The 25,548-nt window shown below is 51.4% G+C and overlaps 10 protein-coding genes across 10 annotated transcripts; 2 read left to right on the plus strand and 8 right to left on the minus strand.

Annotated features, from left to right (window-relative positions):
* The first annotated feature begins 424 nt into the window (after positions 1–424).
* On the plus strand, positions 425–1,415 carry SETTUDRAFT_166836 (uncharacterized protein). The gene is made up of 3 exons (XM_008023460.1): positions 425–543; positions 640–774; positions 978–1,415. Exons 1-3 carry the CDS (start codon positions 459–461, stop codon positions 1,091–1,093), a joined length of 336 nt encoding a protein of 111 aa, XP_008021651.1. The 5' UTR covers positions 425–458; the 3' UTR covers positions 1,094–1,415.
* Positions 1,416–6,076: 4,661 nt separating this feature from the next.
* On the minus strand, positions 6,077–6,941 carry SETTUDRAFT_101384 (carbohydrate-binding module family 1 protein; the record flags this gene model as incomplete). Its single annotated transcript, XM_008023461.1, has 3 exons — positions 6,077–6,704; positions 6,754–6,817; positions 6,866–6,941. The coding sequence occupies 3 exons, from the start codon at positions 6,939–6,941 to the stop codon at positions 6,077–6,079; spliced, it is 768 nt and encodes a 255-aa protein (XP_008021652.1).
* A 111-nt stretch (positions 6,942–7,052) lies between these two features.
* SETTUDRAFT_45189 (uncharacterized protein) lies at positions 7,053–8,019 on the minus strand (the record flags this gene model as incomplete). Its single annotated transcript, XM_008023158.1, has 1 exon — positions 7,053–8,019. One exon carries the CDS (start codon positions 8,017–8,019, stop codon positions 7,537–7,539), a length of 483 nt encoding a protein of 160 aa, XP_008021349.1. The 3' UTR covers positions 7,053–7,536.
* A 186-nt stretch (positions 8,020–8,205) lies between these two features.
* On the minus strand, positions 8,206–9,478 carry SETTUDRAFT_45190 (uncharacterized protein; the record flags this gene model as incomplete). The annotated part of the gene is made up of 3 exons (XM_008023159.1): positions 8,206–8,804; positions 8,858–9,345; positions 9,404–9,478. The coding sequence occupies 3 exons, from the start codon at positions 9,476–9,478 to the stop codon at positions 8,276–8,278; spliced, it is 1,092 nt and encodes a 363-aa protein (XP_008021350.1). The 3' UTR covers positions 8,206–8,275.
* Positions 9,479–10,742: 1,264 nt separating this feature from the next.
* Positions 10,743–11,928, plus strand: SETTUDRAFT_101352 (uncharacterized protein; the record flags this gene model as incomplete). The annotated part of the gene is made up of 2 exons (XM_008023462.1): positions 10,743–10,881; positions 10,997–11,928. 2 exons carry the CDS (start codon positions 10,743–10,745, stop codon positions 11,926–11,928), a joined length of 1,071 nt encoding a protein of 356 aa, XP_008021653.1.
* A 278-nt stretch (positions 11,929–12,206) lies between these two features.
* Positions 12,207–13,039, minus strand: SETTUDRAFT_166837 (uncharacterized protein). Its single transcript, XM_008023463.1, has one exon. It carries the CDS (start codon positions 13,024–13,026, stop codon positions 12,262–12,264), a length of 765 nt encoding a protein of 254 aa, XP_008021654.1. The 5' UTR covers positions 13,027–13,039; the 3' UTR covers positions 12,207–12,261.
* A 330-nt stretch (positions 13,040–13,369) lies between these two features.
* Positions 13,370–15,039, minus strand: SETTUDRAFT_25062 (uncharacterized protein; the record flags this gene model as incomplete). The annotated part of the gene is made up of 3 exons (XM_008023038.1): positions 13,370–14,316; positions 14,375–14,930; positions 14,983–15,039. 3 exons carry the CDS (start codon positions 15,037–15,039, stop codon positions 13,370–13,372), a joined length of 1,560 nt encoding a protein of 519 aa, XP_008021229.1.
* Positions 15,040–15,652: 613 nt separating this feature from the next.
* On the minus strand, positions 15,653–18,332 carry SETTUDRAFT_175032 (carbohydrate esterase family 3 protein; the record flags this gene model as incomplete). The annotated part of the gene is made up of 6 exons (XM_008023464.1): positions 15,653–15,797; positions 15,846–16,446; positions 16,573–16,637; positions 17,075–17,217; positions 17,273–18,009; positions 18,056–18,332. The coding sequence occupies 6 exons, from the start codon at positions 18,330–18,332 to the stop codon at positions 15,686–15,688; spliced, it is 1,935 nt and encodes a 644-aa protein (XP_008021655.1). The 3' UTR covers positions 15,653–15,685.
* Positions 18,333–18,876: 544 nt separating this feature from the next.
* Positions 18,877–21,087, minus strand: SETTUDRAFT_145116 (uncharacterized protein; the record flags this gene model as incomplete). The annotated part of the gene is made up of 5 exons (XM_008023465.1): positions 18,877–19,488; positions 19,539–19,857; positions 19,905–19,927; positions 20,607–20,816; positions 20,937–21,087. 5 exons carry the CDS (start codon positions 21,085–21,087, stop codon positions 18,980–18,982), a joined length of 1,212 nt encoding a protein of 403 aa, XP_008021656.1. The 3' UTR covers positions 18,877–18,979.
* Positions 21,088–21,481: 394 nt separating this feature from the next.
* Positions 21,482–25,440, minus strand: SETTUDRAFT_175034 (uncharacterized protein; the record flags this gene model as incomplete). The annotated part of the gene is made up of 3 exons (XM_008023466.1): positions 21,482–23,564; positions 23,613–25,272; positions 25,324–25,440. The coding sequence occupies 3 exons, from the start codon at positions 25,438–25,440 to the stop codon at positions 21,541–21,543; spliced, it is 3,801 nt and encodes a 1,266-aa protein (XP_008021657.1). The 3' UTR covers positions 21,482–21,540.
* Positions 25,441–25,548: the final 108 nt, after the last annotated feature.

Consider the following 25,548-nt stretch of genomic DNA (forward strand, 5'->3'; position numbering starts at 1 on the left):
CACCCATCACACTCGCTCTTCAGTTGCTCGAATTGGCAAAAAGTTCGCTTACAACGTCAAAGCCACGGCGTCAGGTGCGCGGAGAAACCCCCATTCCCAACGGCCCCTGCGCCTATGTGACTGCTATCCTGCAGTGAGGCATTGGTGTTGTTGAGTGTGATCCGCCGAACCGATTCGTTCCCATAGGATGTGACGAGAACTCAGCTTCGTATTCTACACACACGCACACTGCATCACGCCACGGTAGTTTTTGACCGGAGAACTGCTCTGGAGGCATACACAAGCGAGGGGGGGCATTGTACGACCAAACATTCGAGAGATGAGATGTATAAAAGGGGGGTTGCTGGAGACAGCAATGGAATCAACCACAGAGTTCTTCAATCAATTCTTCAGCTACAATCACTACTATCCATACACGAGACTCTTTCTTCCCTCGCCAACTTCCAAAATCTTTCAAAATGCAATTCTCCGCCGCCGTCGCTGCCCTCGCCCTCATGGCTTCCTCTGCTGCTGCGCAGATCCAGCTCGAGAACGTTGCTTCGTGTATGTTTGCGTCCATATGCCTCCCCTCTTCAGTTGAATAGGTAAAAGCAAAAAGGATTTCTGGGACTGACATCTGATTCTCTTTTGCGTTGGCAGTCGAGACGTACTCCAACACCAACTGCTCGCCCCCGGCGTCGCAGCAGCAGAACATCAACAGCAATGACTGCAAGTTTCTGCCTCAGCAGAGCGCTCGCGTTTTCTTCCTCGAGAAGAACCGTGCGAACTGTCAGCGTGAGTTTTCGCCCCCCTTTTTATTCTTGTCATCATCATCATCATCATCATCATTCTCCCCCCCTATTCTCGCCTTCCCTTGGCGCCAGCCGACTGGCCGACTAGCTGGCTGGCTCATCGAAGAGTTCGAAGAAAAGGAAAACAAAAAAGACGAATAGTAGCAGAACAAATTTTCTGACTAAAGATTTCTTTGTATGAAACAGTCCAGTTCTTCACTTCCTCCGACTGCACGGGTACCCCAACCGATATCATCACGTCTGCGCCCAGCGCCTGCCTGGACGTCTCCACCAAGTTCTCCTTCAAGGCTATTTGCTCTTAAGCACCTAACCATTCCCCTTTATCTATCGCTCTGATAGAGAAAGACAAATGGCAATAGCCAAATGGGTGAAGTAGACGAAGAGGGGGCGCGCTGGCAACAGCATAGGAATTGCAAGAACGATGTGATTGGAGATGGTGGGAAAACGGTCGTTACATATTATATTATTCTTTGAACTGATGGGTTCTGTGTGTTCTGGGAGTGGTTTTCGTAGCGGGCTGCGTGGTTTGTGGGTACTTTTGTCGTGTTCAACACATGGCGAGGTAGAGGCCGTTGCGACTTACTTTTAGAATTCATAGAATCTTCTTTTTAAACTATGTCTTGCTTTCTTCGTTTTGGGTGATTTGGTGATGCCGTGAGGATCTCAGAGCTCTGCGTTTTGTAGGTCTACTGGTTGGATCATAGATGTGCATGGCTTGGAAGAGATAAACTTCTCTTTATCTTCGTTGCGCTCGTGGCTACTTCCGGCTTGCCTTTTCAATATCCAAGTTGCCAAAAGGACATGCACGTAGATACAGATTCCCTGGTTCAAGTCTTATGAACTGCTGCTTTTGGTACGTTTGCTATTCTTCGGCAGCTCGACTGAAAGACTATACACCCATCATTTTCCACATGGCGAGCTCAACTTGAATGGGATAGAGGCATAGCCAGCGAATCCAGAAGCTGGAGTAGCATTTCCAAGGCAGCTCAAATGATTTCAACTTTCAGCATCAGGCTTTTGACTGGACCTGGGTCTATAGCACACATCGTAGCCATGGAGATGGGAATAGCATATTATAGCGCTTGATCTTTTTGCTCTATCAAGTCTAGGGCCGTCTTCCGTGTATTAAGCGGTGTGACCTCAAGCTTTACTGATAGGTGGGGTTTTCAAGGCAATACGAAGCTTAGCTGCCCGCTAAACTAAGCTAAGGAGGATTGCTACAAGGAAGTACGATATCTAGCGCATTAATGGTCAGAAGCTTGGACTCTGAATATGACTCTTATTATACATGCAGGTGCGATCTAGATCTATAAATTGAGCTGGTATTCGCTCTCCATCCTTGATTCAAAGACACAGCCCTTCTCAATCCAAACAGCTCATCAATCTTGCTTCAATACCTGCCATAAAGCTACCATGAAGGTCACCGCTATCCTCTTTGCACTCTGTGCCACCTCTCTCGCCCTCAGAGTTCGCAGTCCAGACGGCACTATTGAATTCGTTGAGGATGGTCTTCTCGGGCGCGACCTCCTTCCGCCATGCTGCGCTGCTGGATTCGATGGACATTGCACCTGCCCTAACTGCGACTCGTGTGATGTAAGTTGAGATGCGAACAAAATATTGCAACCTCGGGAATGCTAACACTATCGCTTAGACATCGTGCTGCTGACAGAGTCTCTCCCTTTTTATTCAGACGACCAAAACGATAACGACAGCTGCTATGATGATTATAACGGCCAGAGCGATGACTAGTCTATGATTGTGGTAGCAAAAGGAAAGAGATGTACTAATCCATGAGTATACGGTCTGATTTCTATTACTGGAATCTTCAAGTCCAACTTAGTGCATTTTATCTATTAAATTGAGAAAGTCGGGGTAGCTGTTTAGAAAACATGAATATATATTAAATTTTCCTGCAGCTAAGTAAGGCTGCAGATTACACTTGTGAACCAAAGAAGAAGAAGTCGCGGAAGCCGAGAACCTAGGTTATTAGATGAATATGTGAGTAAGTATATCTGGTGCGCTGTTTCTAGAAAGTAGCAAAAGGATGGAATTATATAGCGCTGCCAAGCTTGATTTATTCAATCAACGTGCAGCTAGGTCGTCTAGTAGGCAATTGACATTAGATGGCCTATGTTGCGAAAGTGGTGAATTAGGATGGATAACAGAAAACAAGCCGGCTTTTTGTTAAATTGTCAATGTCCAGCAAAGTGCAAATTACCATGTGATGCAAGTAGAGACTTGAATGAAGATCTCAAACTGAAGAATGCTAACCCATGTCGTAGAGTCCTTGCTGCTAGTAAGACGGACCCAGCCCTGCTTAAACGATCCTGCCAACGACCCCGTCTTATGACATCATTAGCTCTCTGCACTAACATAGTTCTTATATGCAGCCTACAATACTGAATCGTCTGCATTGCATCTTTATCGCTCAGGTCTGCTTTATTGTGAAAGTTCTGAATTAGTGGTTTGCAGGTTACAATGACCTGTGTCCCTTGAGCTAGCAATCCATGCCAGTCTGACCCACTTACCGCATCTACAAATATCGAGTACCTGTATACAGGCGGTCTATTCAGTCACATGGGCACACTACACAGCCTTTCTGTCAATTCTGAAGACTCAATGCATATTTTCATTCGAGGTCCAGCTCGCCCTTATCTAGTTTCATCACCCAGTATCCGACATTGCCGGAAGCTTGGCTCAGGAGCTGACTGCTAAGAGATCTTCAACCGTACTTGCTACATTTGCCCAATCAAAGGCAATGCCATGTTGCCTTGAGTACGTAAAACCAAGCCTTGGCTATGCTTGTGAGCTCTTCTGGGCCACTCTCACTACTTTCTTGCTTGAAAACCTGTGTCCTTCTATAGCCACCTTGAAAATAACAGCAATTGCGGCTTAACGGCGTACAATAAGTGACTGAAGTGGATTAATTAAAATCAATTTTCTTTTGATAGGTCAGTCATGTAAGAAATCTGTCCTGATATTTCCATTCGGATGCAGCTATTCCAACAGTCCGTGCGAAAGTGGCTGTAGATATACGTACAGCGTGTTCTAGATGCTGACGTTGGGTGGCGGAAAAGTCCAATGGTGACCAATGGAATGGATTTGGACTATAATTGGAGTGCCCAAGCATTCTAGCGAACAGCATACGCGTAACTCCAATCTCACATCATTCCTTCCGAGACACGGGACCTACCCCAGACAATTGAACTCGCGTTGGGCCAATTAAGGACGATTTTGCCAAGGTAGGATGTTGGAATTGCAACCAGTTCACCGCCCCCGAGTTGTATACTGAAAGAGGTAAATGTGCACCAACATGACCGAGAAAAACCAACACGTGGGTTCTGGATAGTACGTAAACGTCTTAAGAGCGTTTCGTAAGCAGGAAAGCAGGTTTTATGGACATGAAAGTGTCTGGAGTTTTCCATGATGGCAGCAGACGTAGTCACTCTAGACCTGCCTAGTCAACGTGATCTGGGTATTTACGTGCGTCATCTTATGTATGAAGAGTGCCAAGAACAAAGAATTCCTGCCATCCAAATGTATTCTGATTGCCATTGCTGATGCCTTAAGTGATCATTCGCGTGGAAACTGAACTGCTTTGCTGTGTCAATTCTAATCCACAAATCAAACATCTTCACCCTCCATTATCCAAAAAAACAATATAGACAGAATAATACGACCGGAGCAGCAACGTGCTAAGCAAAGGAGGAAGAAAAAAAGCACTCGCAGCATCCCAACTACCATTCACACCGAGTTTTCCGACCATGGCCCCCAAAACTCCAGTCCACACCAACATTCGCATTACGTTCACAATTCCCCCCACACCATCACCCGACCGTCGCAGGATCCTCTCCTTTTCGCTTCGCCCTGACGAGACCCCCCATCCCAAAGCCGATTAGCCGCGCACCTGACCGGAAGCCACATCTAGCAAGATCCCTCGCGTACTAAGCAAACACATGACGAAAACATTGGGCCATTGACACAGTGTACAGATGCCACCCTCAAGGTCTCTCTGGACCATGTAAGTAAGGTAATTGGGCAAGTAAGTAAGCCCAACAACACACTCAAGTGGCAGTGCAGAAATCAGCATACGAAAACCAAGACAACAACAACAACGACAGCAACAAGCGTATGATGACATCGAAGATGGAGTGGGAATAAACATCTTACAGCCATCATCGTCATCATTGGCATTACATAAAGCTTCTTTTGGAGGGGGTTTTTTTATTTCTTGGTAGTCATGTTGGTTGGTTGCCTAGGAGAGGTTATGGCGATATATAAAAAAGGCCTGTATGAACTCTACTTACCTGGCACACATACACCCACACCAACAACAACAGCAATCCGCAAAAACACCAATCCCCCATATTGAAGAAACCCCAGTAAATCCAAATCCAAATCCAAATCCAAAACCAAACCATGCACACCTTCGCCCCTCTCACCCTCCTCCTCGCCACCACCGCCTCAGCAACCATCTCCTTCACAACATGGAACTGCACCGACTGCGCGCCCACACCGGGCACCTTCTGCTCCGTCAACACGCGGAGCCAGTTACCCGAGAACCTGTGCGTGCCCATGTGGAGCGGAAGCACGTATATCCGGACGTTTGATGCGACGGCGCCGACGTGCCAGGGTGAGTAGTTTTTCTTCTTTCTTTCTTTCTCTCTCCACCGCTTGAAGAGAATACCGATGTAAAAGGAGTTTGCAAAGAAACAAGCTATGTGGGTGGAAAAAAAAAGAAGCTAATGTTATGGATGTGATATATATATATATATAGTGAATCTCTATCTCGCATCGGATTGCACGGGGACACCCGAAGTGCACAGGGAGAATGGAAGTGTGTGTGAGAGAAAGGGACCTACGAATTCCTTTCAGATTACTTGTTAAAAAGAGGGTTTCCTCGCGTTCCTCTGCTTCTTCTATTATCCCCTTCTTTTTTCTTTTTCGGGCGGGCCGTGGACTTTTGTAGCGGAGTATGCTTGCATGCATGCATGCATGCATGTTACAAGGCGGGCGTGGCGTGGCGTGGAAATACAGTCGTGTGTCCCAGTCAAGAGGAGCAAAAATGAAACTGCTGGGCTGCTGGTTCAACACGTGGTAGTAGTGGTTTTTCTTTGAAACTTTTGTTGCTGGGATATGTAGGATCTACTTGATAGGAGAAATCAAAGGGCGTCCCTGTATCTTGTTCTCTTAGGCATGGGTGATTGATGAAGTATCTGAAAGCGATCCAATTATTTAATCAAGACAACTCATTCTATATCCAGCTACCTACAACATACCTCAACCTAGTCATTCGCCGTCTTGTCATTGTAGTAATGGATAGTCTGATCTGCACAGCCACTGGGCGTCTGATACAAGTAGTTGCCCAAGTTGATGTACAGCTTCTGTCCTGTGCACACATACCAGGCACTCTTGTTTGGCCGGTTCACGCCCGCAACGCTCCATTGAAGGTCATCGCCACCCCATGCAAATGTGCCGTATGTGTTCTTGGTCTCGGAGAAGCTTACGGCGAGAGACATGTTGTTGATGGAGCGCTCCTCGGAAACATTGGCATATAGAAGTTTGACAGGTTCTCCAGGGGCAGAAACGAGTTGTACCAGTTGGCCATCAACGACTTGGAGCTGACCCGCTGTTGTGTAGTCGCCCAAAAGTGCCGGGCCGGTCGAGTAAAGTGGCTTTGTCTGAATGTACTTGTGGAAATTGGGTGCTGCGACGGCGCGTATCCAGTAGTAGCCGGGTTGTAGTGTCTTTCCCGGTCCGCTACCTGCTGGTACACTGCTGGTGGTTGGCGCACTTGGGGTAGTCGAGGTAGACAGGGTAGATGGAGTAGACGGAGTAGACGGCGTAGATGAAGTAGATGGAGTAGGCTGTGGTGCAGGAGCTGCTCCAGGCTGGCATTGGGAGTAGTAGTCACTAATCTCCATCAGAACTGGCTTGTGAAGATTTACTAAAGACACCGTACTTGATTTTGACACATCCAGAACCGGATTTGCATGTTGTCTCACCAGACCAGCTCACGCCACCACCTGTCAAAGTTAGTCAGTGTACGCATCACTACCAATTTACAAACGTACATTGCTGCCAGTCACCAACAGCAGCAGACGCAGTACCAGCTAGCAAGGCTAGCAAAGCAGTTGTTGAGTAATACATCCTAGGATCGATGGCGATGGGACAATGGTTGGCTAGAAAAATGCAAAACGCGCTTCTCCTGGGACCCTGGAAACAGACTCAAACAATCCGTCATGATATTTATATAAATTCAGCTCGCACATGGCTCGTGGGAAATGACCAGGTGAGGCTAACTGAGAGTGTTCATGCCAAATATATGTCGGACCGTGGCCGCCGCGTAAAGTGGATAAAGTGCCCCCAGCGCCTTCCAGACAAGGCTGGAGCCGAGACTCGAGTGGTGCAGCAATATGCTTGTGCAGTCTTAAATTGCTTGATTAAAACACTCGACCTCTACTGGCTGGTGTTCGTATTGGCGGTAGCGAGTAATGCAATGTGGATGCAAGCGAGCCTCAAAACCCTGGTACAATATACTTGGGTAGCTCAGGTCCGCAACCTGCCAATCGCTTTGGGAGACGGCTGAGGGTCGAGCAACCGGGTGCGCGGGTACGGCAGCTACCATTGTCGCAAGTTCGTGGTAGCATTGAAGGGATATAGGCATGTTTTTCCGGCGTCGATGTTCGGGGATTGCTTGTCAAGCTGCCATGTGAGGATTTGGCGGCGTCTATAGCGCCACACATCACGACTCCTCGGGAACGCCACTAATCGGCTCGGGCCTCGCAGAAAAGACAATCCTATACCTCACCACCTCGACAATCTCCAGCTCCTCCTCCTTGCCCGTGTCGCCCTCGCCAGCGCCATCCACACCCCCCATCTCCACGTCGCCATCATCTTTACTCTCCTTCTTGCGTATAACCGCAATGGGATTCACCAGCTTCTTGCACTCGCCCGTCATGCGTTGCCCTTTACCTACATACAGGTACACGCGCTTCATCCATTTGGTGTCGCTGGGGTCGTTGGTGTCCGGGTTGTAGTGTGGGAAGACGAGCTTGCCGATCTGGGTTGAGGGCGGGCCGGAAGCTGTGGGCGTGGGGAAGTGGACAGTGCCTTGGATCTCGACGAGGGCAAGGCCGGAAGGCGTGTGGAGCAGCGGCGGAAGAGGATTCTCGGTGGGCGGCGCGCTGGGTGAGCGAGATGGCATGTGGATGGGTATTGATGGCATTGTGGCGTGTTCATGGAACGGGCATTGCTGGATGAAGAGTGAGGCAGGAATCTTGGACGCGACGCGCTGGAGCTTTGGTGGGGCGGCGCAGCTGCATGGCGGGGCAACAGCCAGTAGGTAGACACCAAACACAGGACAGCATGGCCGCCAGGCAAATTCACCTATCAACAAGGTTTGATTTTATTCGTTTCATTCATTTATTCATTCATTCATCCAGCAGCAACAACTAGGGTATATCACACCACGCTGGCAGCTCTTAAGCTCTCTTGCCAAAGACCTTGTCGTAGCCAGTCAGAGTCAGCCTGTACCTGACGTTGTCGTTCTTGTACACGCGCTCCACGGCCTCCTTGCAGCCCTCCTCGCCAATCTGGATTTCTTGTACCCAGCTCTTGATGTTCTGCTTGGAGGCAAGCTCGAACATCTCCTCCATCTCGGGCCTGTTGCCAATGTGCGAGGCGCCAATGTAGCAGCCGTTGGGCGCAAACATCTGGGCACGTATCGAGGGGAGCGGGTTGTCGGGGAAGCCGACCATGTGGAAGGTGCCGTTGACCTTGAGGATGGAGAAGTACTCGGCGAGGTCGAACTTGTCCGTGGCATCGGCAGTGTTGATGACGAAGTCGAAGTGGAACTTCCATGGCTCTGACCAGCCCTTCTCGTTGGTGACAATGAAGTCCTTGGCACCCATGGCCAAAGCATCCTCCTTCTTTCTCGGCGAGTGCGAGATGACATATGTCTCAGCGCCCATGGCAACCGACCAGAGGACACCAAAGTGGCCGAGGCCTCCACTGCGATTGTATTAGTGCCGCAAGAGGTAACACTGGGACACGGGCAAACTCACAGTCCAATGATACCGATCTTCTTGCCAGGGCCAGCTCCCAGCCTCTTCAAGGGCGAGTATGTAGTGAGACCAGCACACAGCATGGGCGCGGCGAGCGACGTCTCAATGTTGTCTGGGATCTTGAAGACAAAGTACTCGTGGCCACGGATATGGCTGGAATAGCCACCCTGAGCGACGGTACCATCAGTGTGCTTAGCACCATATGTGTCGACTGAGTTGGGGCAGTAGTTTTCCTGGTCCGTCTTGCATTGCCCGCAGGTAAGGTCGGCGCCAATCTGTGCACCAACACCGGCACGGTCGCCAACCTTGACCTTGGTGACCTTTGATCCGACCCTGATGACCTTGCCAATGACCTCGTGGCCTACGCAGAGGGGAAGGGGAATTGAGTCTCCCCATCCGCCAGTGATGGTGTGGATATCTGAAGCGCAAACACCACAGGCGTCAATGGCAATGTCGACATCGTGTTCCTCAAATTTCTTGAGGGGCAGCTACCAGCCTGTCAGCACTACCATTGGTGGGAAAATCGGCGCGACCACGACTACTCACCTCCTGGCGCGTGAAGTTGCTCCAGTTCTTGATGTCGGTGACGGCAAAAGCGTCAGTGGTGTCTGGGTAAGGCATGTTGGAATTGGGGGTATCAGGTATGTGAGGAAAAAAAAGGTGAAGGGAAATATCCAGCAGAAGCGTTGGTGGTCAGCGGCAACGGCACGCTTTTGAAGCGCCGGAAAATCTATCGCCAGCTGTCGAGCGGGCCCATTGTCGCTGGCCAGTGATATCATACAGTGGAGGATGGGATCTAGACGGTCCCCGCCGTGGAGTCGAGTAGGGCAGTCTGATTGGGCCGCGGTACAAGTCTGGCATCGATATCTCGTGTAGTTCCAGGTCCCTTTTCTGCGAACGTCACCGACGCGTCAATGATATTGCCTCGATCCTTTCCATCGCAGTTTTGCCAGCAGCATCGAAGACCAGACACCCACAGTCTCCCGCGTCGCCGCGTCTAGGTCGCGCTACCTGTGGGCTCATGCCGGCCTTGCCGGAGCGCAGTGAAGCCAGTCGTGCTGCACGTCAGCTCCAAGCGCGTCTTGCTCTCATCTTGTTTGTTTAAAATTTCGCCGTAAGAGGGTCGCATGACGTGGGGGTAGCCAGGCCAGAGAGGTGGAGGGATGGATGGACACATCAACACCACCACATTGTCTTTCCGAGCTCGTTCCGATCGGTCCTGTGGCCGACACGGACTTGTTCCGACTGCCGAGCATCGCCGACGTCATTCTTGGCCTTGCAACCACCGTCCTTTTCTTTCGCCTGCTCTTTGGTGTTTGCGCCTTGACATACCGCAATCGAGTCAATATCACAAGAGTCTCAATCGCCTGCTTTTGCGATCCGCCCTTGGCCGCTGTGCGGTTCGCTGCATCTAAACAAAAGTTCGCTAGCACACAGCTACCCAGCGCAAGCAACACAAGCTCGAATCGTATCCTGCATCAGCCCAGACGCGCTCGCAACTAGACATTATTCCATCTTTCTCGCCATGTTCATCTCATTCGGAGAAACTGCCACCTCTCAGGACCGCCCCAGCTTCGACGGTCCATGCTACCCCGCACCCTGAATGCGGGGTGATGGACTTCAGGCTTGCCGAATCGGGTATGCCGTGATACTGAGCCCGTGGCAAACGGTCATTTTGCCCATTCCAACAGCGCGGGATGCCAGAAACTGCCGGATATCGGGCATACGGACGCGAAACTTTGAGCATGGCTTGCTTCGATTGGGGCCCGGGACGCCATGTTCGGCTCGTCTCGTCGTCTATCTTTTACTCCAGCTCTTTCTAAACCGTACTTCTTTACTCCAAACCTCCAAGCCGCACGAATAGCTACGAGAGAATTGATCGACCATGGCATCGGCAGAGGGAACCATGAATGCGCTGCGATTCCACGGTCAGAATGACCTGCGATACGAGAGGATCCCGATACCTCCAGTGAAGCCAGGACAAGTCAAAGTGAAGCCCGCATGGGTTGGAATCTGCGGATCTGGTATGTGCAGCGGTGCTGAGAGAAGATCCACGAGGCTGACGTAGCTTTATACCTTCACGAGTATCTAGGTAGGTACGTGTAATGCCGAATATGCGGCCCTCAGCTGAGTACCTAGGTGGACCAAACCTCTGCCCGACCACGCCCCATCCAATCACCGGCGAAACAGTCCCACTTACCTTTGGGCACGAGTTCAGTGGAACCGTCGAAGAGGTTGGCGAGGGCGTAACAGACTACAAGCCGGGCGATCGAGTCGCGATCCAGCCCATCATCTACGACGACACGTGCGGAGCATGTGAAGACGGACTACAAAACTGCTGCTGGTCTAACGGTTTCATCGGTCTGTCCGGCTGGGGCGGTGGACTAGCAGAGCACATCGTCGTCCCAACCTCGACTCTGTACCGCCTCCCAGACAACGTGCCACTTGAAATCGGTGCTCTTGTCGAACCTCTTGCGGTTGGCTGGCACGCCGTCAAGGTCAGTCCGTTCAAAAAGGGCGATGCCGCCCTCGTCCTCGGCGGCGGCCCCATTGGCATCGCCACCATCCTCGCCCTGAAAGCAAACGGCTGTGACAAGATCATCGTCTCCGAAGTCAGCAAGAAGAGACAGGAGTTCGGCCGGAAATTCGGCGCACACTACATCATCAACCCCACACACGAGGACCTGCCCAAGCGCTGCCGCGAACTCACAGGCGGCAAAGGCGTCCACGTCGTCTACGACTGTGCGGGCGTCCAGGCCGCGCTCAACCAAGCCGTGCACGCGACCCGGCCCCGCGGCTGCATCGTCAACATTGCCATCTGGGAGAAACCATGCACCATCCAGACCAACGACTTCAACTTCAAGGAGCGAAGCTACATGGGCATCGCCACGTATGCCGTCGGCGACTTCCAGGAGGTGATTGATGCGCTGAGCAGGGGCGACATGGATCCAAAGGATATGATTACCCAGAAAATCGCGCTGACAGAGGTCGAGGAAAAGGGCTTCAAGAGCCTGATCAACGACAAGGATAACCAGGTTAAGATCTTGGTTGAGGTCGGCGGCGGGACATGAGCGGATATCTATATCGTAGATTCTCTATATATCTAATTCATAATCTTCTCATGCATTGCATATTCCAGTGTGCTAATCCGAACCTTGCGATACCCGTGTATGTGATATGGTTGTTGCTTCTTGGTGAGCAATAGAAACAAGGGAGGAGTGCAAGAGCAATACTTCAAGTCACAACTGTAAGACGTAACACTGAATGGAAGATCCGAAGAGCAATGCAGTGACAACGAGGAGATGTCGAAAGCCATTGAACTATGTACTCAGAAACCCATCCCAGAATAAAACTCTACACCCAATCATCACAGACATACTCGACCCGATACAAACCATCCACTCTCACACCATCGTCTTAGCCGCATGCCACCCTGCCGCCCAATGCCACAACCTCGCATCCACCGACTTTCCCTCGTCCGCATACTTGAGCAACCGCTCATACAGTTCATCGAGCGGCACAACGACCCTCTCGATAAACTCGCCATCATCCAGCGCCTGCTGCGGTTCCTCGTCGCCCTCCTTCAACTCGACCTCGACAACCGCAAGCTGCATATTCGCCGTCGTCATCCCAGGATCCGATACAATTGTCGGACTGATAAATTTCAACTGGCCCTTATACCCCGTTTCCTCATGCAACTCGCGCAGGCTGGCGTCAGAGGGAGATTCAGACTCGTCGACGAGACCCGCGGGAAGCTCGACGCAGACAGCGGCTGCGGGCGGCCGGTACTGCAGGATGATGATGGTGGCAGGCGGGCGCGCGGGATGCCGGATGATAGCTGAAATGGCCACGGCGTCGACGCCGGCTTTGCCGCGTGTCTTGCGCGCAGCGGCTTCCCACACGCGCGGCTTGCCCGTCTGGTCGTGCCACGAGATCTTTTGGAATGAGATCCATTTCGCCGAGCTGGCGGGGAGTTCTTCCACTTTGACGATCTGCGCTTCCGAAGGCATGTTGTATGCGGCGTGGAGGCGGGGCGCGGGGCGCAAGGCGCGGAGCTGATGGCTGCTGCTGCGGGGTAAGGTGAGGGGCGAGTGAGATGGGCGACGGAATGGGAGGGTGAATGCGGTTGCTGAGCGTTTTGCGTAGAGAGAAATATGAGACGTGTACATGGATGAGGTTGTGCTTGTTGATGTTTTTTTTTGCAGGCAGCAACCAAGGTGCAAGTCCGATGACGTACAAGACTCGGAAGGAGCTGCAGAGAGCCCCGCGTCGCGTCGTCGCGAAATCACGTGCAGCCTATGTCAAGCTGCCCCAGTGCTCATGTCCACATCCTTTTTCCCTTAAGAAACAACGAAACAGATACACAGATTGCCTTTTGCGATTCTCATAACCAGCCCATCCATCTCCCTGGAATTCAAATGATACCAGGCGCTGGCGGCTTCAGAAGAAAGGTGTTTTGACAACTCCATGTCATAAAAAACCGAAATCAATCAAATACATACAAAACAACATTCAAGCACCCGTCATCCTGACATCCCTCAGTCTGACCATCAACGGGCTCTTCTCCCACGTATTATACGCCTTGAGCCCCGCGAACTCGCCGCTTGGATCCCACAGCTTGGCGCCCCCCGGCTCGGCAAACTCGATATCAAAGTTCCAAAGAAAGGCAGCGAGAATGAGGCGGAGCTCCACATACGTCAGGTTCCGGCCGATGCAGCCCCTGGGGCCGAGGGAAAACGGCTGTGCGGCCTTCTTGACGTCGCTGCCGAACCGCGCGCTGGACTCGGGGGTGTCGAGGAAGCGCTCCGGGATAAATGTGTCTGGGTCTGCAAAGTTCGAGGCTGAGTGCGAGGCGCCCCAGGATGAAACGCACACGGATGTGTTTGCGGGGACGAGGTGGCCGTCGATGGTCGAGCCGCCGGTGGGCACGGTGCGGAGGAGGCCGACGGGGACTGGAGGGAAGATGCGGAGGCCTTCTTCGATGCAGGCATTCATGTACGGCAGGTTGGCCAGGACATCCATGTTGATATCGGCTTCCGTCTTGCAGGCGCCGCGGATTTCGTCTTTGAGCTTGGCGAGAATCTCCGGGTTGCGCAGCAGGTAGTTTGTCAGGCCACATAGCTCCGTGGCTGTGGTCTCACTGCCTGCGACGATGAACAGGGCGGCGTTCATGATGACTTCGTCGTCGCTGACTTCGTTCTTCTTTTCCCGCTGCTTGAGGATATACCAGATGAAGTCGCGATGCTCCGTCTTGGTATTCATCCTCCTGACGGTTTTCTCCCTCGAATTGCGCAGGTGCCGGAAGCGCCGCTCGCGAACTATGCTGGGGATACACCACATGAGGAGCCGTTGCGTCAGGGAGCCTGGGGGCGCAAACCGCCGCGTAGCCTGCTCAATAGCTCCGGATTTGATGGCCTCGTAGATGAGGACTACCCAGTTTGCTGACTCGGATCCTTCTCCTGGAGTCCTGTTAGCACTCAACAAATACTATTAATGCAAGAGGCGCGTAAGCCATACCTTCCCTCAAGCATCCAAACGGCTCGCCAAAGCTCAGATCCCCAATAATGTCAAAGGTGCAGAAATTGAACCAAGATACCATATTCGCAGGCTCCCCCTTGTGTGCCAGTTCGCGCAGCTTCTCCACAAACAAGCGCACATAGTCCTTGAGAATTGGTTCCTGCTCCAGCAGCGCCTGTTTGGAAAAGGCATGAGCCAGTGCTCTCCTCTGCCGCGCATGGTGCGCATCCGGTGCCATGGTTAAATTGGTCGCGCCAGGTATGGCTTCGACGGAGCCCACGTGAATGGGGTCTTTATCCATGTTGGGCAGCCCGACGCGGTGCCCGTAGATGTCGTCCCAGGCCTTGGCCGTGTTGAACGACAGCTCGTTGGGCATGACACGCACGACAGGACCGTACTTGTCATGGTGCAGCTTGTACTCAAAGGCAATGCGGCCGCGCAGCAGAGATATGATGGAGGGAATGGGCGAGATGCGCCAGAGCAAGGGTCCGGGATACTTGGCCAGAGGATGAAGGGTGAGGTTGTAAATTAGGTTTAAGACGATATATGCTACGAACTGCAGTCTGTCAGCTGATTGGCTTTTCGACAAGACGAGCAAGATGACATACAGCCACTGGCGCCCAAATCGCGGCCTGGCGAAGGTGATCTTCGTCTACGATACCCATTGTGAAGCTTAGGCCAATGTACACCAACTGACAACAAAAGGTCGAAGAAGGCAGGCCTTGGCTGGCCACAAGTTGGATCACTTGTCCAAGTAATATACTATACTCGTCCTGATGACTTCGAGTTAGTGACGCTGTAGGACTAGGCGGTGCCGATCAGCTAGCTGCCGCCCGCTCTATATGAACGGCAGCCTCTCGCCAAAGCATATCCGGCTCAGCTTTCCTGTAAGTATGCAGAGCAGAATTGACGTGGCTAGCCCGTCTCTTAATCACCATTGGTAATCAGCGCGTCAAGTGCCTATGCAATATCAATGTACCACGACATAGACTAAGCATTAGTTTGTGCATGTTTATATATTGCTGCGTGAAGATTAGTTATGTGCGTTGTTGTAATCAGGAATTGGCAAGGCTGGAAATGCTTTAGCGCGATCAAGTGTAGATAAGGTGTAGGCCCCGCATAGCAACCCCGCATAGCCATTCCACGGACGGGGCCAGTCGGAAGCCGCGCGCTCGCCGTACCTACTCTTCCATATGAGGCACTTGTGCATCGTAGGCAGAGTTGCCTTGTACTTGTCATGACTCGGGTGAAGCATTCTGGAAACTGGCTGGCCTGTCGACACATGCAGAAATGGCGGCAAAACTACATGAATTAAACATTACTGATCTTAGGATCAACAGGCGCGGTGACCAGGCCTGCATAGCCGGCAGCATGGACAGCTTCGGCCCAGATGGAGCCCATGCGTGCATACCCAGCATACGATCTGCAATCATTAGCATCACGTCATGGCGCCTCAACGCAGACAACTTACGGATGCAAGCCGTCACTCAGATCGCTCGTCCCCACGACGCTCAGGTCGACGGCCCTAACCTTGAACCCGTTGTCCATCTTCTTCCTCACAATGGCCGGTATTGCGCGGTTGAAGGCTTTGATCTTGTCATGCATGCCTGGCTTCGCCGCCTGAATAATCTTCGCAACAAGCACCACGGCGTCCGGACACGTCTCCAAGACATCGTCTATAAGGCCTTCTAATTGCGCGGGCACCTCGCTCGCCGTGGCACTATCCGCATGCTCCAAGTCACTCGTGCCGGCATGCACCAAGACAATGTTGGGGCGCATTTCCAGCCCAGCCTTCATCTTGCCCCTGATGTCACGAATCACGGCGCCCACGTGTCCCTCATTGTCGTTGTCGAACATGAGGCCCGAGTGCTGTGTGCCGACAAAGTCGACGACGGGGTACCACTTGAGCACGAGGCTTCGCAGGAGCTGGGCGCGATAGCCGTTGGTACCGTTCTGCTGGCTTTCCGGGTGCCAGCCCCATGTTATCGAGTCGCCGAGCGGGAGTATGCGCAGCGGAATGCGACGGTCCATGTGTGGCTTTTTATGGAGCAAGCCCAGGTAAATGGGAATCACTGCAAGCTAGTTAGCAACATACCCAGCGAAAAATCGCGACTCCGTTGTTGCCTGCGAGACGGCATCATGAAGGTATCATGCGACGCAAAGGAGAGAGCCGGAATAGGAGGCGAATGGTGACATACGCAGACACGCAACAGCAATCACGGCGACGCCCCTGAGGACGGCCCTGTGTCGCGGACCTCCCACGCTTGGCAACATGATGGTGTGTATTATGTCGAGAAATCATCAGGCGTCGTGTCGACTGGTCCATGCAGATATTGGCCGACGCCGCGTGGCTACGCGGTGTCGAACTGTTTGACCATTGGGCATGTCATAGCGCCAGCGAGAAACAGGGGTGCTGCTATTCTAAGCGTACGAAGCTGCATTAGCGTCGTGGAGAGGGACAATGAGACAAAGAGTGCGAAGCGTATGTGTTCATGTTTGTTTGTTGGATGCGACAAGATTCAAGCAAGAGTGAGTGTATCATGGAGAAAGACAGGTGTTGTAGGCAAAGGCGCTGATCGGGGCAGGGTCCCGCTAACTTCGCTCCCTATCAAGGCGCAAAGGTGGAGCCGCCACATGCCACGCCAACCCCAATTCCCCCCCGCATGCCCATCGCAATATCGCTGTCCATGGTATATATACTACGGTATAACCCTCGCCTTTCTCATCCGGTCGAATGCAATCGTCCATGTGTCGGTCGTGCCAATCTCCTCTGTATACCCGACTTTGTGCGACGCCTCCATGCTCATCTGCCGGTCAAAATCAAACATGCTCATGATGAAGTACTATCGCGCGTTAGCCGTGCTTTCCATTGCGCACATGGACAAATTGGATATCTACCTGGAACCCTGGATGCGTAATGTCGCTGTCAATGCTTCCCTGCTTGAGGCCGTGCTTCTTCTCCAGTTCTTGCCAGCGGTCCTTGTGTGCATCAATGTACGCCCCTGGCTGAGGCGAGCCCTCTTCAGGCCCCGTTCCCTTGAGGCCAAAGTAGTCGCAGATAATCGGCCATTTCCCGCTCCAGCTGTCTTCCTGGCCGCCGACGTTGAAGCTCTGCGATGCCGTCTTGTCGGGATGCAGTGACGCGTGGATGGAAAAGTGCGCTACCATGTCCTGCGGAGCCTCGTTGTACAGGTTTACCCATGACTTGTCGTTTCCAGGGAACGGACATTTGGCGCCGGAGCCTTCAACGAACCGGTACAGCGAAAGATACAAAGCCAGCGTCTGCGCAAGACAATAGGCGTTGTTGTTCGGTACAAATCCAATAATGTTGTCAGGCCGCACTTCACACCAGCTCCACTTCTTTCCTTTGGATATGCGCTTCAGACAGTCAATTTGGTTGTAGTAAAAGAGCTGCGAGAGATATGGCTCGGGGATAGGCGGTAACGTCTCCTTCAACGGGAGGTCATTTGCAAATGGAAACTTGTCCAGCATTTGGCAGCCATAGATCTTGCTGCCAGTGGGAAGAACTACGTATGAGAGGTTTGAAGACAAATGGTCAATTGCAGTGACGGCGCGCTCCAGCATTCCTTCGTTGGTCTTGCATTCCGACTCGGGATCATCTATCTGCTTGTATGCTGGATTGTGTTAGATGGAGCCCCCTCGCAGAAACACATGACTTACAATAAAAGTACACTTGAGTCACCGTGTCAACATCTTTAACCTTCTCTTTGATCTGCGTTTCCAGCTCCTCTTGACTGCCTTTGAGGAGATCAACCCCAGATACGATTTGCAGTCTGGGGTCATCAGGCCAGAGCGCCATTTCCCGTGTCAAGGGCCGGTTGACCATGGCTGTGACCCTGGAGAAGGCATCCTTGGACGGGTAGCCGCTGAGTATGGCATTGACAATCGCCCACCCCGAGATTCCAGAGGCACCGTATATGAGCGCGTGGTTGCCCATCCTCAAGTCCAGGTATCCAAGGCAATAGAAATCCGCAAGGACAAGCGATCGATGAATGCGACGTGTAACAGATGGTGATGCAAGGCGGCAGGTCAAAACAACTGTATGTACCAAACAGACATTCTTATTGCTGGATCAGACGGCATGTTTGAAGAAGAATATCTGCTTACTTGCATCGTGTATGGTTTAGCGTGGGATTCTCTATTGCCCAATGCGGTCGGTAGTGCTGCGACGGAGGACAATATCCAGTCAGTAGCGGCCCGGCGTCTCTTCCCCCGCATCGTTGCGCTGGGATGACTCGCGACGCTTTCTTTTCTCTGGAAATCTGCCCGATGTTCTGACCAGGAAAAGTTCCGGCAATTCTTGTTGCTCATGCACTTCTGATTTTGGCGGATTGCAGTTTTAGCTGCATATCAAAATCCGTCACGTGTTATTTGCATAGTGCCGAAGATGGCAAGAAGAAATCAACGCTGAGTATATCTCAAAAACTCTGCAGCCAGTAGGTAGATAGATGTCAAGATTTTAGGAATCTCTATTTTTTATTAGCTGACTATTCATCAAGTACCCGCAGAAACAGCTAGAACAACGTAATAGCTAAAGCTGCATCCCTTTCACCACCATCACGCGCTGTAGGAATGTTTATACCATCAACCCCAACTAATCTCCTGCTCCTCTGACCAAAACGCCCCCGTCTTGCCCTCAATGTCTCTCAGTGCCAGCATAACAGGAGTCTGCGCACCCTGATCCGGCGTCTTCGTTCCATTCCCCTTTGTCATGTCTGTGTTGACATAGCCAGGACAACAGGCATTAACCAGGACTTCTTTCCCACTGTCCTTGACCTGCTTTGCAAACGCCCTCGTGCCACCAATCAATCCCGCCTTGCTGACAGCATACGCGGCGCTAGGGAACCCAGCCTCCTTCTCCTTGCCCGCTTCCACGGCAGCAGCAAAGTCCTTCATGATGGCCGTAACGTCGTCTTCCGTCTTGGACGCAAGGAACCGGCTGCGCACTTCCTCCGAGTATTTACTGAGTAGACCGGCCCTGGATGCAACATTTACAAGGCGTCCGGTGGGCTTGAGCAGCGGGAGAAACTCGTGGCATGCTTCTAGCGTTTTGTAGTAGTTGCAGTTTAGTGTTGTTTTCACCACGTTTGCGTCTGTGCAGCACCCATTAACACCATACTGCATGAGAAGACTGATAACGTACCAAAGCCATCCATGGCGATACCAGCGTTGTTAATGACAAAATCAATACCGTCGCTGTGATCCTGCTTCAGATGGCCCGCGAGCGCCTTGATGCTGTCGCTGCTCGTGATATCCAACAAATGGAACTTGATTTCCGCCAGCCCTCCATCGGCTTTCAGAGCCTTTGCTTGCTTGAGCTGTGCATCTTGCTCGAGGTCCTTGACGGCTGCTTCTCCTCGGCCCTGGTCGCGAGCAGTCAGGTAGATCAAGAAAGGTCCGTTGTTGAGCGGCGACTTGGGATATTGCAGCGCAAGCTGACGGACAATAGCTAGTCCAATGCCCTGGCTAGTCAGTACATTCTTGCTAAGAACATTGAAAGAGTGCGTACCTTGTTGGCGCCCGTGACGACTCCTACTCTGCTGTAAGACATGGTTTCCAGTGCGCTTCAATGGCTAAGTAGAGGATTGCAAACGAAAGGAAAACAGGTGTCGTGTATTGATCACAAAGCTTATGTCCTTATCCCCGCTTCAGGTACGCTATTAATCATCAATTGATCATGCTCTTCAGATTTCAGACCGCGGTGATGTCACTAATCAAGGTGGATCCTCCCGACTTCCCCCGCGCTATACTTTTTAGCGTTAACACTGCGACAGCCACGATTCAAAGACATCTTGCCATACCACTGCACGCTGACCAGCATAAGATCAGGGTATTCTGATTGGCCAACGCGAGTCCAACATGCAAACAAGCAATCCCAAATATCCAACTCGAACGCCCGAACGACATGTATCCCTTCATTTGACTCCATAAGCTCTTGCCTCCATATCCCTTACTACTATTACACAAGACACATCTAACACAAACACGGCAGATGGATAGTCTGGTAATTGCTGCACGACCTCCCACTCGGCGCATCGCTTCCCGTCTGCAAATACAAATCATAGTACCCGGCATCTGTCGCCTGGCACACAAGGAAATTCAGCTCTAAGTCGCATTAGCACTGTATCCTTTCCAAAAAAAAACCCCTTCGCTCTCCATCTGAAAAACCTGATTGGTTGGTAAAACAAGATATGGAATGGTATCAACTTACGTCGCCCATAGCTACTCCCTTGCACCGTGATAATCGTATCGCCCTCGAGTCCCCATGCTGTCGTGTCGCCCTTGTCGCCCCAAACAAGCGGCTTGTAGCTCGTCGAGGCCGTCGCAATGTTTAGGTATTTAGTTGTTTTCTTGGATTGAATGGTTCCGCCAATGGTGAATTCATCAGCTGCGGTCTCGGGACCGAGGACAGGCGTGGATGCTGGTATTACTCGTCAGTTTAGGTGATTCCGAATCTAAGTAATGGATATGGGAATGGGGGGGCAACGCGGAGTAGCAAGGGAGCAATGAAGGGAGTCGAGGTCAAAGGTTGCTTACTTACCGTTCTTGGGACTGGCTTGGAGGTAGAGATGGTAAATTGGGTCGCGAACGCCGCGAATCTTGCCTACTGTTGCTGCTGCGGCGGCATTCTCAACAGGCGCTGCGAATGTGCCCTGCGCGAGCAGCAAAAGTGGTGCGAAAATGGTGAGCATCATGGTGTGGTGACAAAGAATTTCAATTGCGAAAAGCACTGGTTTGTTGGTAAGACCAAGGGCTCTTAATACTCGTTCGTTTTTGGCGCTTGGGATTCCCTCCTTCAGTCACTGTTGTCATGCAATATCGCAGATAGATTAAGGTCGAGTCACGCGTGGATGCTTTTGCCGACCGATATTAAATACCCTGGTCGTCAAACAAGCGCACATACCGGAACTGCGGAGCGAACTGTAACAAGCACAATGGATAATTAAACTATGGTTTACCTGACTCCAACGCCAACCAGAGCTTGCTGAAAGTAGCTATACGCCAAGACAGGGGTATAAACTAGGTCGAATGAGGTAACTGTCAGATGATGAGCATATGGATATATGCTCCGGTGCAGATCAGGAACGGGAACCCATCTCAAACAGAACTCAAAGAATAGAACAAAACTTTTTGAGGCAAACCTCTTAGCCGCTACCAAAAATACTGGGTGTTGAATTCAAAGAGGCCGCGTTTGCTTCGTTAGCTGTTCCTCGCACTGGAAGCGAGTCCGTCTCCAATGATGAGACAGCCTCGTCCTTCATTGTACCGTTTTTCTTCGTATCTCTCGCCGTCTTTGCTTTCTTTGCTGGTTTCTGCCCAGCTTTAGGCTCCGTGGCGCCAAACCGGTGATACTTGTGTCGGTTCGGTCGTCCAAACACCTTCTGGGGAGTTTGCAGCAATGCAAAGCTAGATAATCCCTCTCCTTCATCTTCACCAGCCGACAGTATCTGTGCATTCTGAATAATCTCGGTGATGCCCGCGTCATCTTCCAGCTCTTTTGCTTCTTGGTGATCGGCTCGTGACATCTTCTTCGCACGGTTGAAGATGGCATGCTCAATCGTATTCTCAAGCACCAAGGTTTCGACAAGTACCTCTTTTGTCTGCCCTATTCGATGTGCTCGTTTGATTGCCTGTGCTTCTATGTTTGGTCTGTTGATTGGGTTTACGATAAGAACGACACTCGCCGCATTCAAGTTTAGCCCAAGAGCACCACAAGCAACATCGATCAACAGGACACGTACATCTGGGTCTTCGTTGAACAATCGTACGTATTCAGACCGCAGTGTATTGTTTAACGTCCTCGCGTAGATCCGGTGATTCACATACAAGACCTCAAGGCATTGTGCGATGTAAAATGCTGCGTTGTCGCCGTCGTAGAAGATGATGATCTTTTCCGTAGCCTGATGTTGCATCACCTTATCAAGTAGGTAGCTCAGCTTAGCTGAGGTTGTACCCACTATGCGAGCGTCCTGAAGAGGTGAGTTTCCGGCCAAATCCGCCATCTCTTCCTCCAAAGTGAGCTTGCGCTTCTTCGAACGAACTGGCGATGTTGGGGCCGCTTGCTCTTCACTAACCTCCTGAGCCTTGTGTCCTGGTAGTTGCTGAGAAGAATTTTGGCTTGTCATGGCAGAAGCTCTTCGACTCGTCAATGGCTGCTGACCGTCGACCAGCGACGATGGTACCCCGGCTTTCTTCAAAGGAGAGTCGGTAACTGTTCTCTCACTGCTGTTTCTCGTCTTGCTCTCCGCTTCTGCCATGGCTGCAACCTTGGCTTTTGCTGCACGTCCCACAGTATCGAGCCCGACGGAAGGATCTTTTGAGAGTATGTTGCTATCGACATGGAGTTGTCCTTCAATCAGTTGCGTGATGCCAGCCATTATCGGTTTTGCCGGGTAAACAAGCGAAAAGGCATCTCGTGACTCTTTTGGCCAGTTGTCAATCGCCATACCTACTTCATGGGCTTTACTTAGAGCTTTCCACCCTTCTGAAGCTGCTAACTTGGAAATGGCTTGACTGCTTTCCAGCAGGGACTGTGCATCTTCAAGCGAGCAGTGTTTATCCCCCTTGGTTAGATACTTGCTGCTTGTATCAAGCGTCGAGATGACGTCGGCCAAAGTGAATCCAGTCCACGTAAAATTAGATTGACGCAGATTTCGAATGAGAGCGTGACGTTCCTTCACGCTGTTCTTGTGGAAAAGGTAATCGATGTCAGTTCGTTCGCTGGTGATCGCATTCGCTCGTAGAACCTGAATGAAGAGATTGGCCGTCATCTTGTCGTACCAGCACGGTTTGAGAAACACCACGCGATGGCGCATGGGAGGTAGAACAATATCTCTCTCCACATCTTCTGGTCGTGTCTTCACAACCAACCCCTCGAGTACCCGCAAGAAGCATTTGGAGAATCCAGAGTAGGTCTTCTGGTACTCATGCTCATGGCGATAAATGTATTCTTCCCACTCAAGTTTTCCTTCGGAATTAGGACACCAGGGTCGAACCATGAGGAAGTTTGAAGCTAGCATCCCCAAAGCCTTAGCGGCCTTGAGATTTTCAGGATCGACGTTGAATGACTTCCTTTGCTCAATAGCGAATTCGCGCTGTAGCGCTGTGTCACTTTCGGATTCCATCGTAGCCATGTCGACTTCCACTCCGACTAGGTTTTTTGCAGGTGCTGTAGCAAAGATTAGTGAGTGCGATCAGTGTTCTTTGCATTACTTACTGCCCGATACAACCCAACGTCTCTCAGCTTGTATCTGTTTGGCGACCAACACAGCGTTCGACACAGAACTAGAGAAGGAATGGCCTTCGTCGATGATGATTCGCAGCCAGTGGATCTTCTTGAGTGGCGATTCGTAGAGTTTATTGCTGTTGATACAGTTGCAGTTGGGTATCCGAGTTGCTCCAATGTACGAGCAATTACACGTGCGAGTTGCACCACGGACCGCGCGTCGTCCTTGGTCGTCCTGTCCATCCTGAATCTCTTGCTCAAATCTGTTCCGAGTAAACAGAACCACATCGAACTTCATAAGCTCAGTAGGAACAGGCAGTTCGCTGTTGAACTGCATTGTATCGTCATCATACATCGTACTTTTGGCTTTGCTCCCACGCTTGGGTACGGTGTCTACAACGAGCACTTTTAGACCACCGCAAATTACGTGTTTCCTGATCTCTGATTGCCATTGATGCAAAAGGTTCCGCGGCACAACGATGATTGTAGCTGATGAAATTACGAGTTGACGCGGCATCGGCATCTTGGTGTTCCGGTTCATTCTAGGGAGCTCAGGTGGGATCTCGTAGAAAGGCATGTTTCGATCAAGTGCGTTCCTAAACTTGGTCATGTCTCCAGCACCGTTTGCCTCAGACTGTTCCAAAAAGGCCCGAGTAGGTACAGAATACCGGCCCAGGATGGAGGCTGCCATATCCGCCAGCGTTCCAACCCGGTTGCGGACCGGAGGAGGCGGACGATAGGTTGCTGGTATCTGGGGCAGATGATGTTTACTTGCCAGAATCACTGCTAAGCAGATGACAGTCTTTCCCAAGCCCATGATTTCTGCTAAAATTCCTCCTCGATTTGATTCATAGTAACGAGGCTCTTGGAGAAAGGACCCATCTCGAGCGCCAAAGTAAAACTTCTTGCCATCAGGAGCCATGCGAACCTCGAGTCTTGGATCGAGCTGTAACTGAGGTGCAGCCTCACGTTGTAGCATTATACTGGCAGAACGAGCCTGGTAGGCGTATAATCTGGTTCGTAGCCCTGGCAGCGCTTGTTCACCGTACTCTTCCCAACCCGATGCGGCAGCAGACTCTAGAAGGTCGCTCACTGCGACTCTAGTATATCTGTTCTTGATCTCTTCCGGGGTGGGTGCGGGCGATGGCAATTTGTTGAACAAGTAATATAGCGAAGAGGGTTCGGCATCGGCCCAGGGGTCAAAGTAGCATATCTCATCTTGTTTAGGATCGCCGTACCATGCGTTTGATGATATATCAACAGACTTGAGGAGTTGCCGCAATGCACCTTTTAGACTCTTGCTGTTGCGGTCAATGGATCGACGGCCCCAATCTTCTGGTAGTAAGTACACCCGGACGATAGTGTGAGAAGCCCTAGTATCGTGCGTAGGATTATGCAGAAAAAGCCGAATCCAGCGGGCCCCGAGCAATCTCGAAGCTCTGTTGCCAATGATGGTTTTGTCTTCTTCTAGAAGTTCGTGATGCAGGAATTCGACCCATTCGGTATCTGGCCGTGGATTTTGGACAATTCCGAGTGGCTGGTGGAAGTGAAGACAGCCAAGAGCGATATAGCGCTCAAGGTCTTGCAGTTTGGTTTCTGTGCCTTCGACAGGATAGTCTTTTGGTGATGATGCTGAAGTGATTGGTGTAGACTGTCCGGTCGGGGTCGGCAATCTGGTCGATGCATGTGATGGTACAGATACGGATTCGTCCTGGCCATCTACATGTGCGCTAGTTGCAGGGTGTTGTGTCGCTGCCTGTATCGGGCTCGCATTCCCGCCCCAGGAGTTAATCCTCTTAACCACTAACGGGTCCTCCATACTGATCAATCATTAGCAGTAACGAGTGAGGGTGGGTCATATATTATCCTGGGTCGAAAAGGTAATTGTGGCAATGGAGTGTGATGGTCACTATCACTGGAGAGGCTG

Source organism: Exserohilum turcica, assembly GCF_000359705.1.
Source record: "Exserohilum turcica Et28A unplaced genomic scaffold SETTUscaffold_10, whole genome shotgun sequence".
NCBI lineage: Eukaryota > Fungi > Ascomycota > Dothideomycetes > Pleosporales > Pleosporaceae > Exserohilum > Exserohilum turcicum.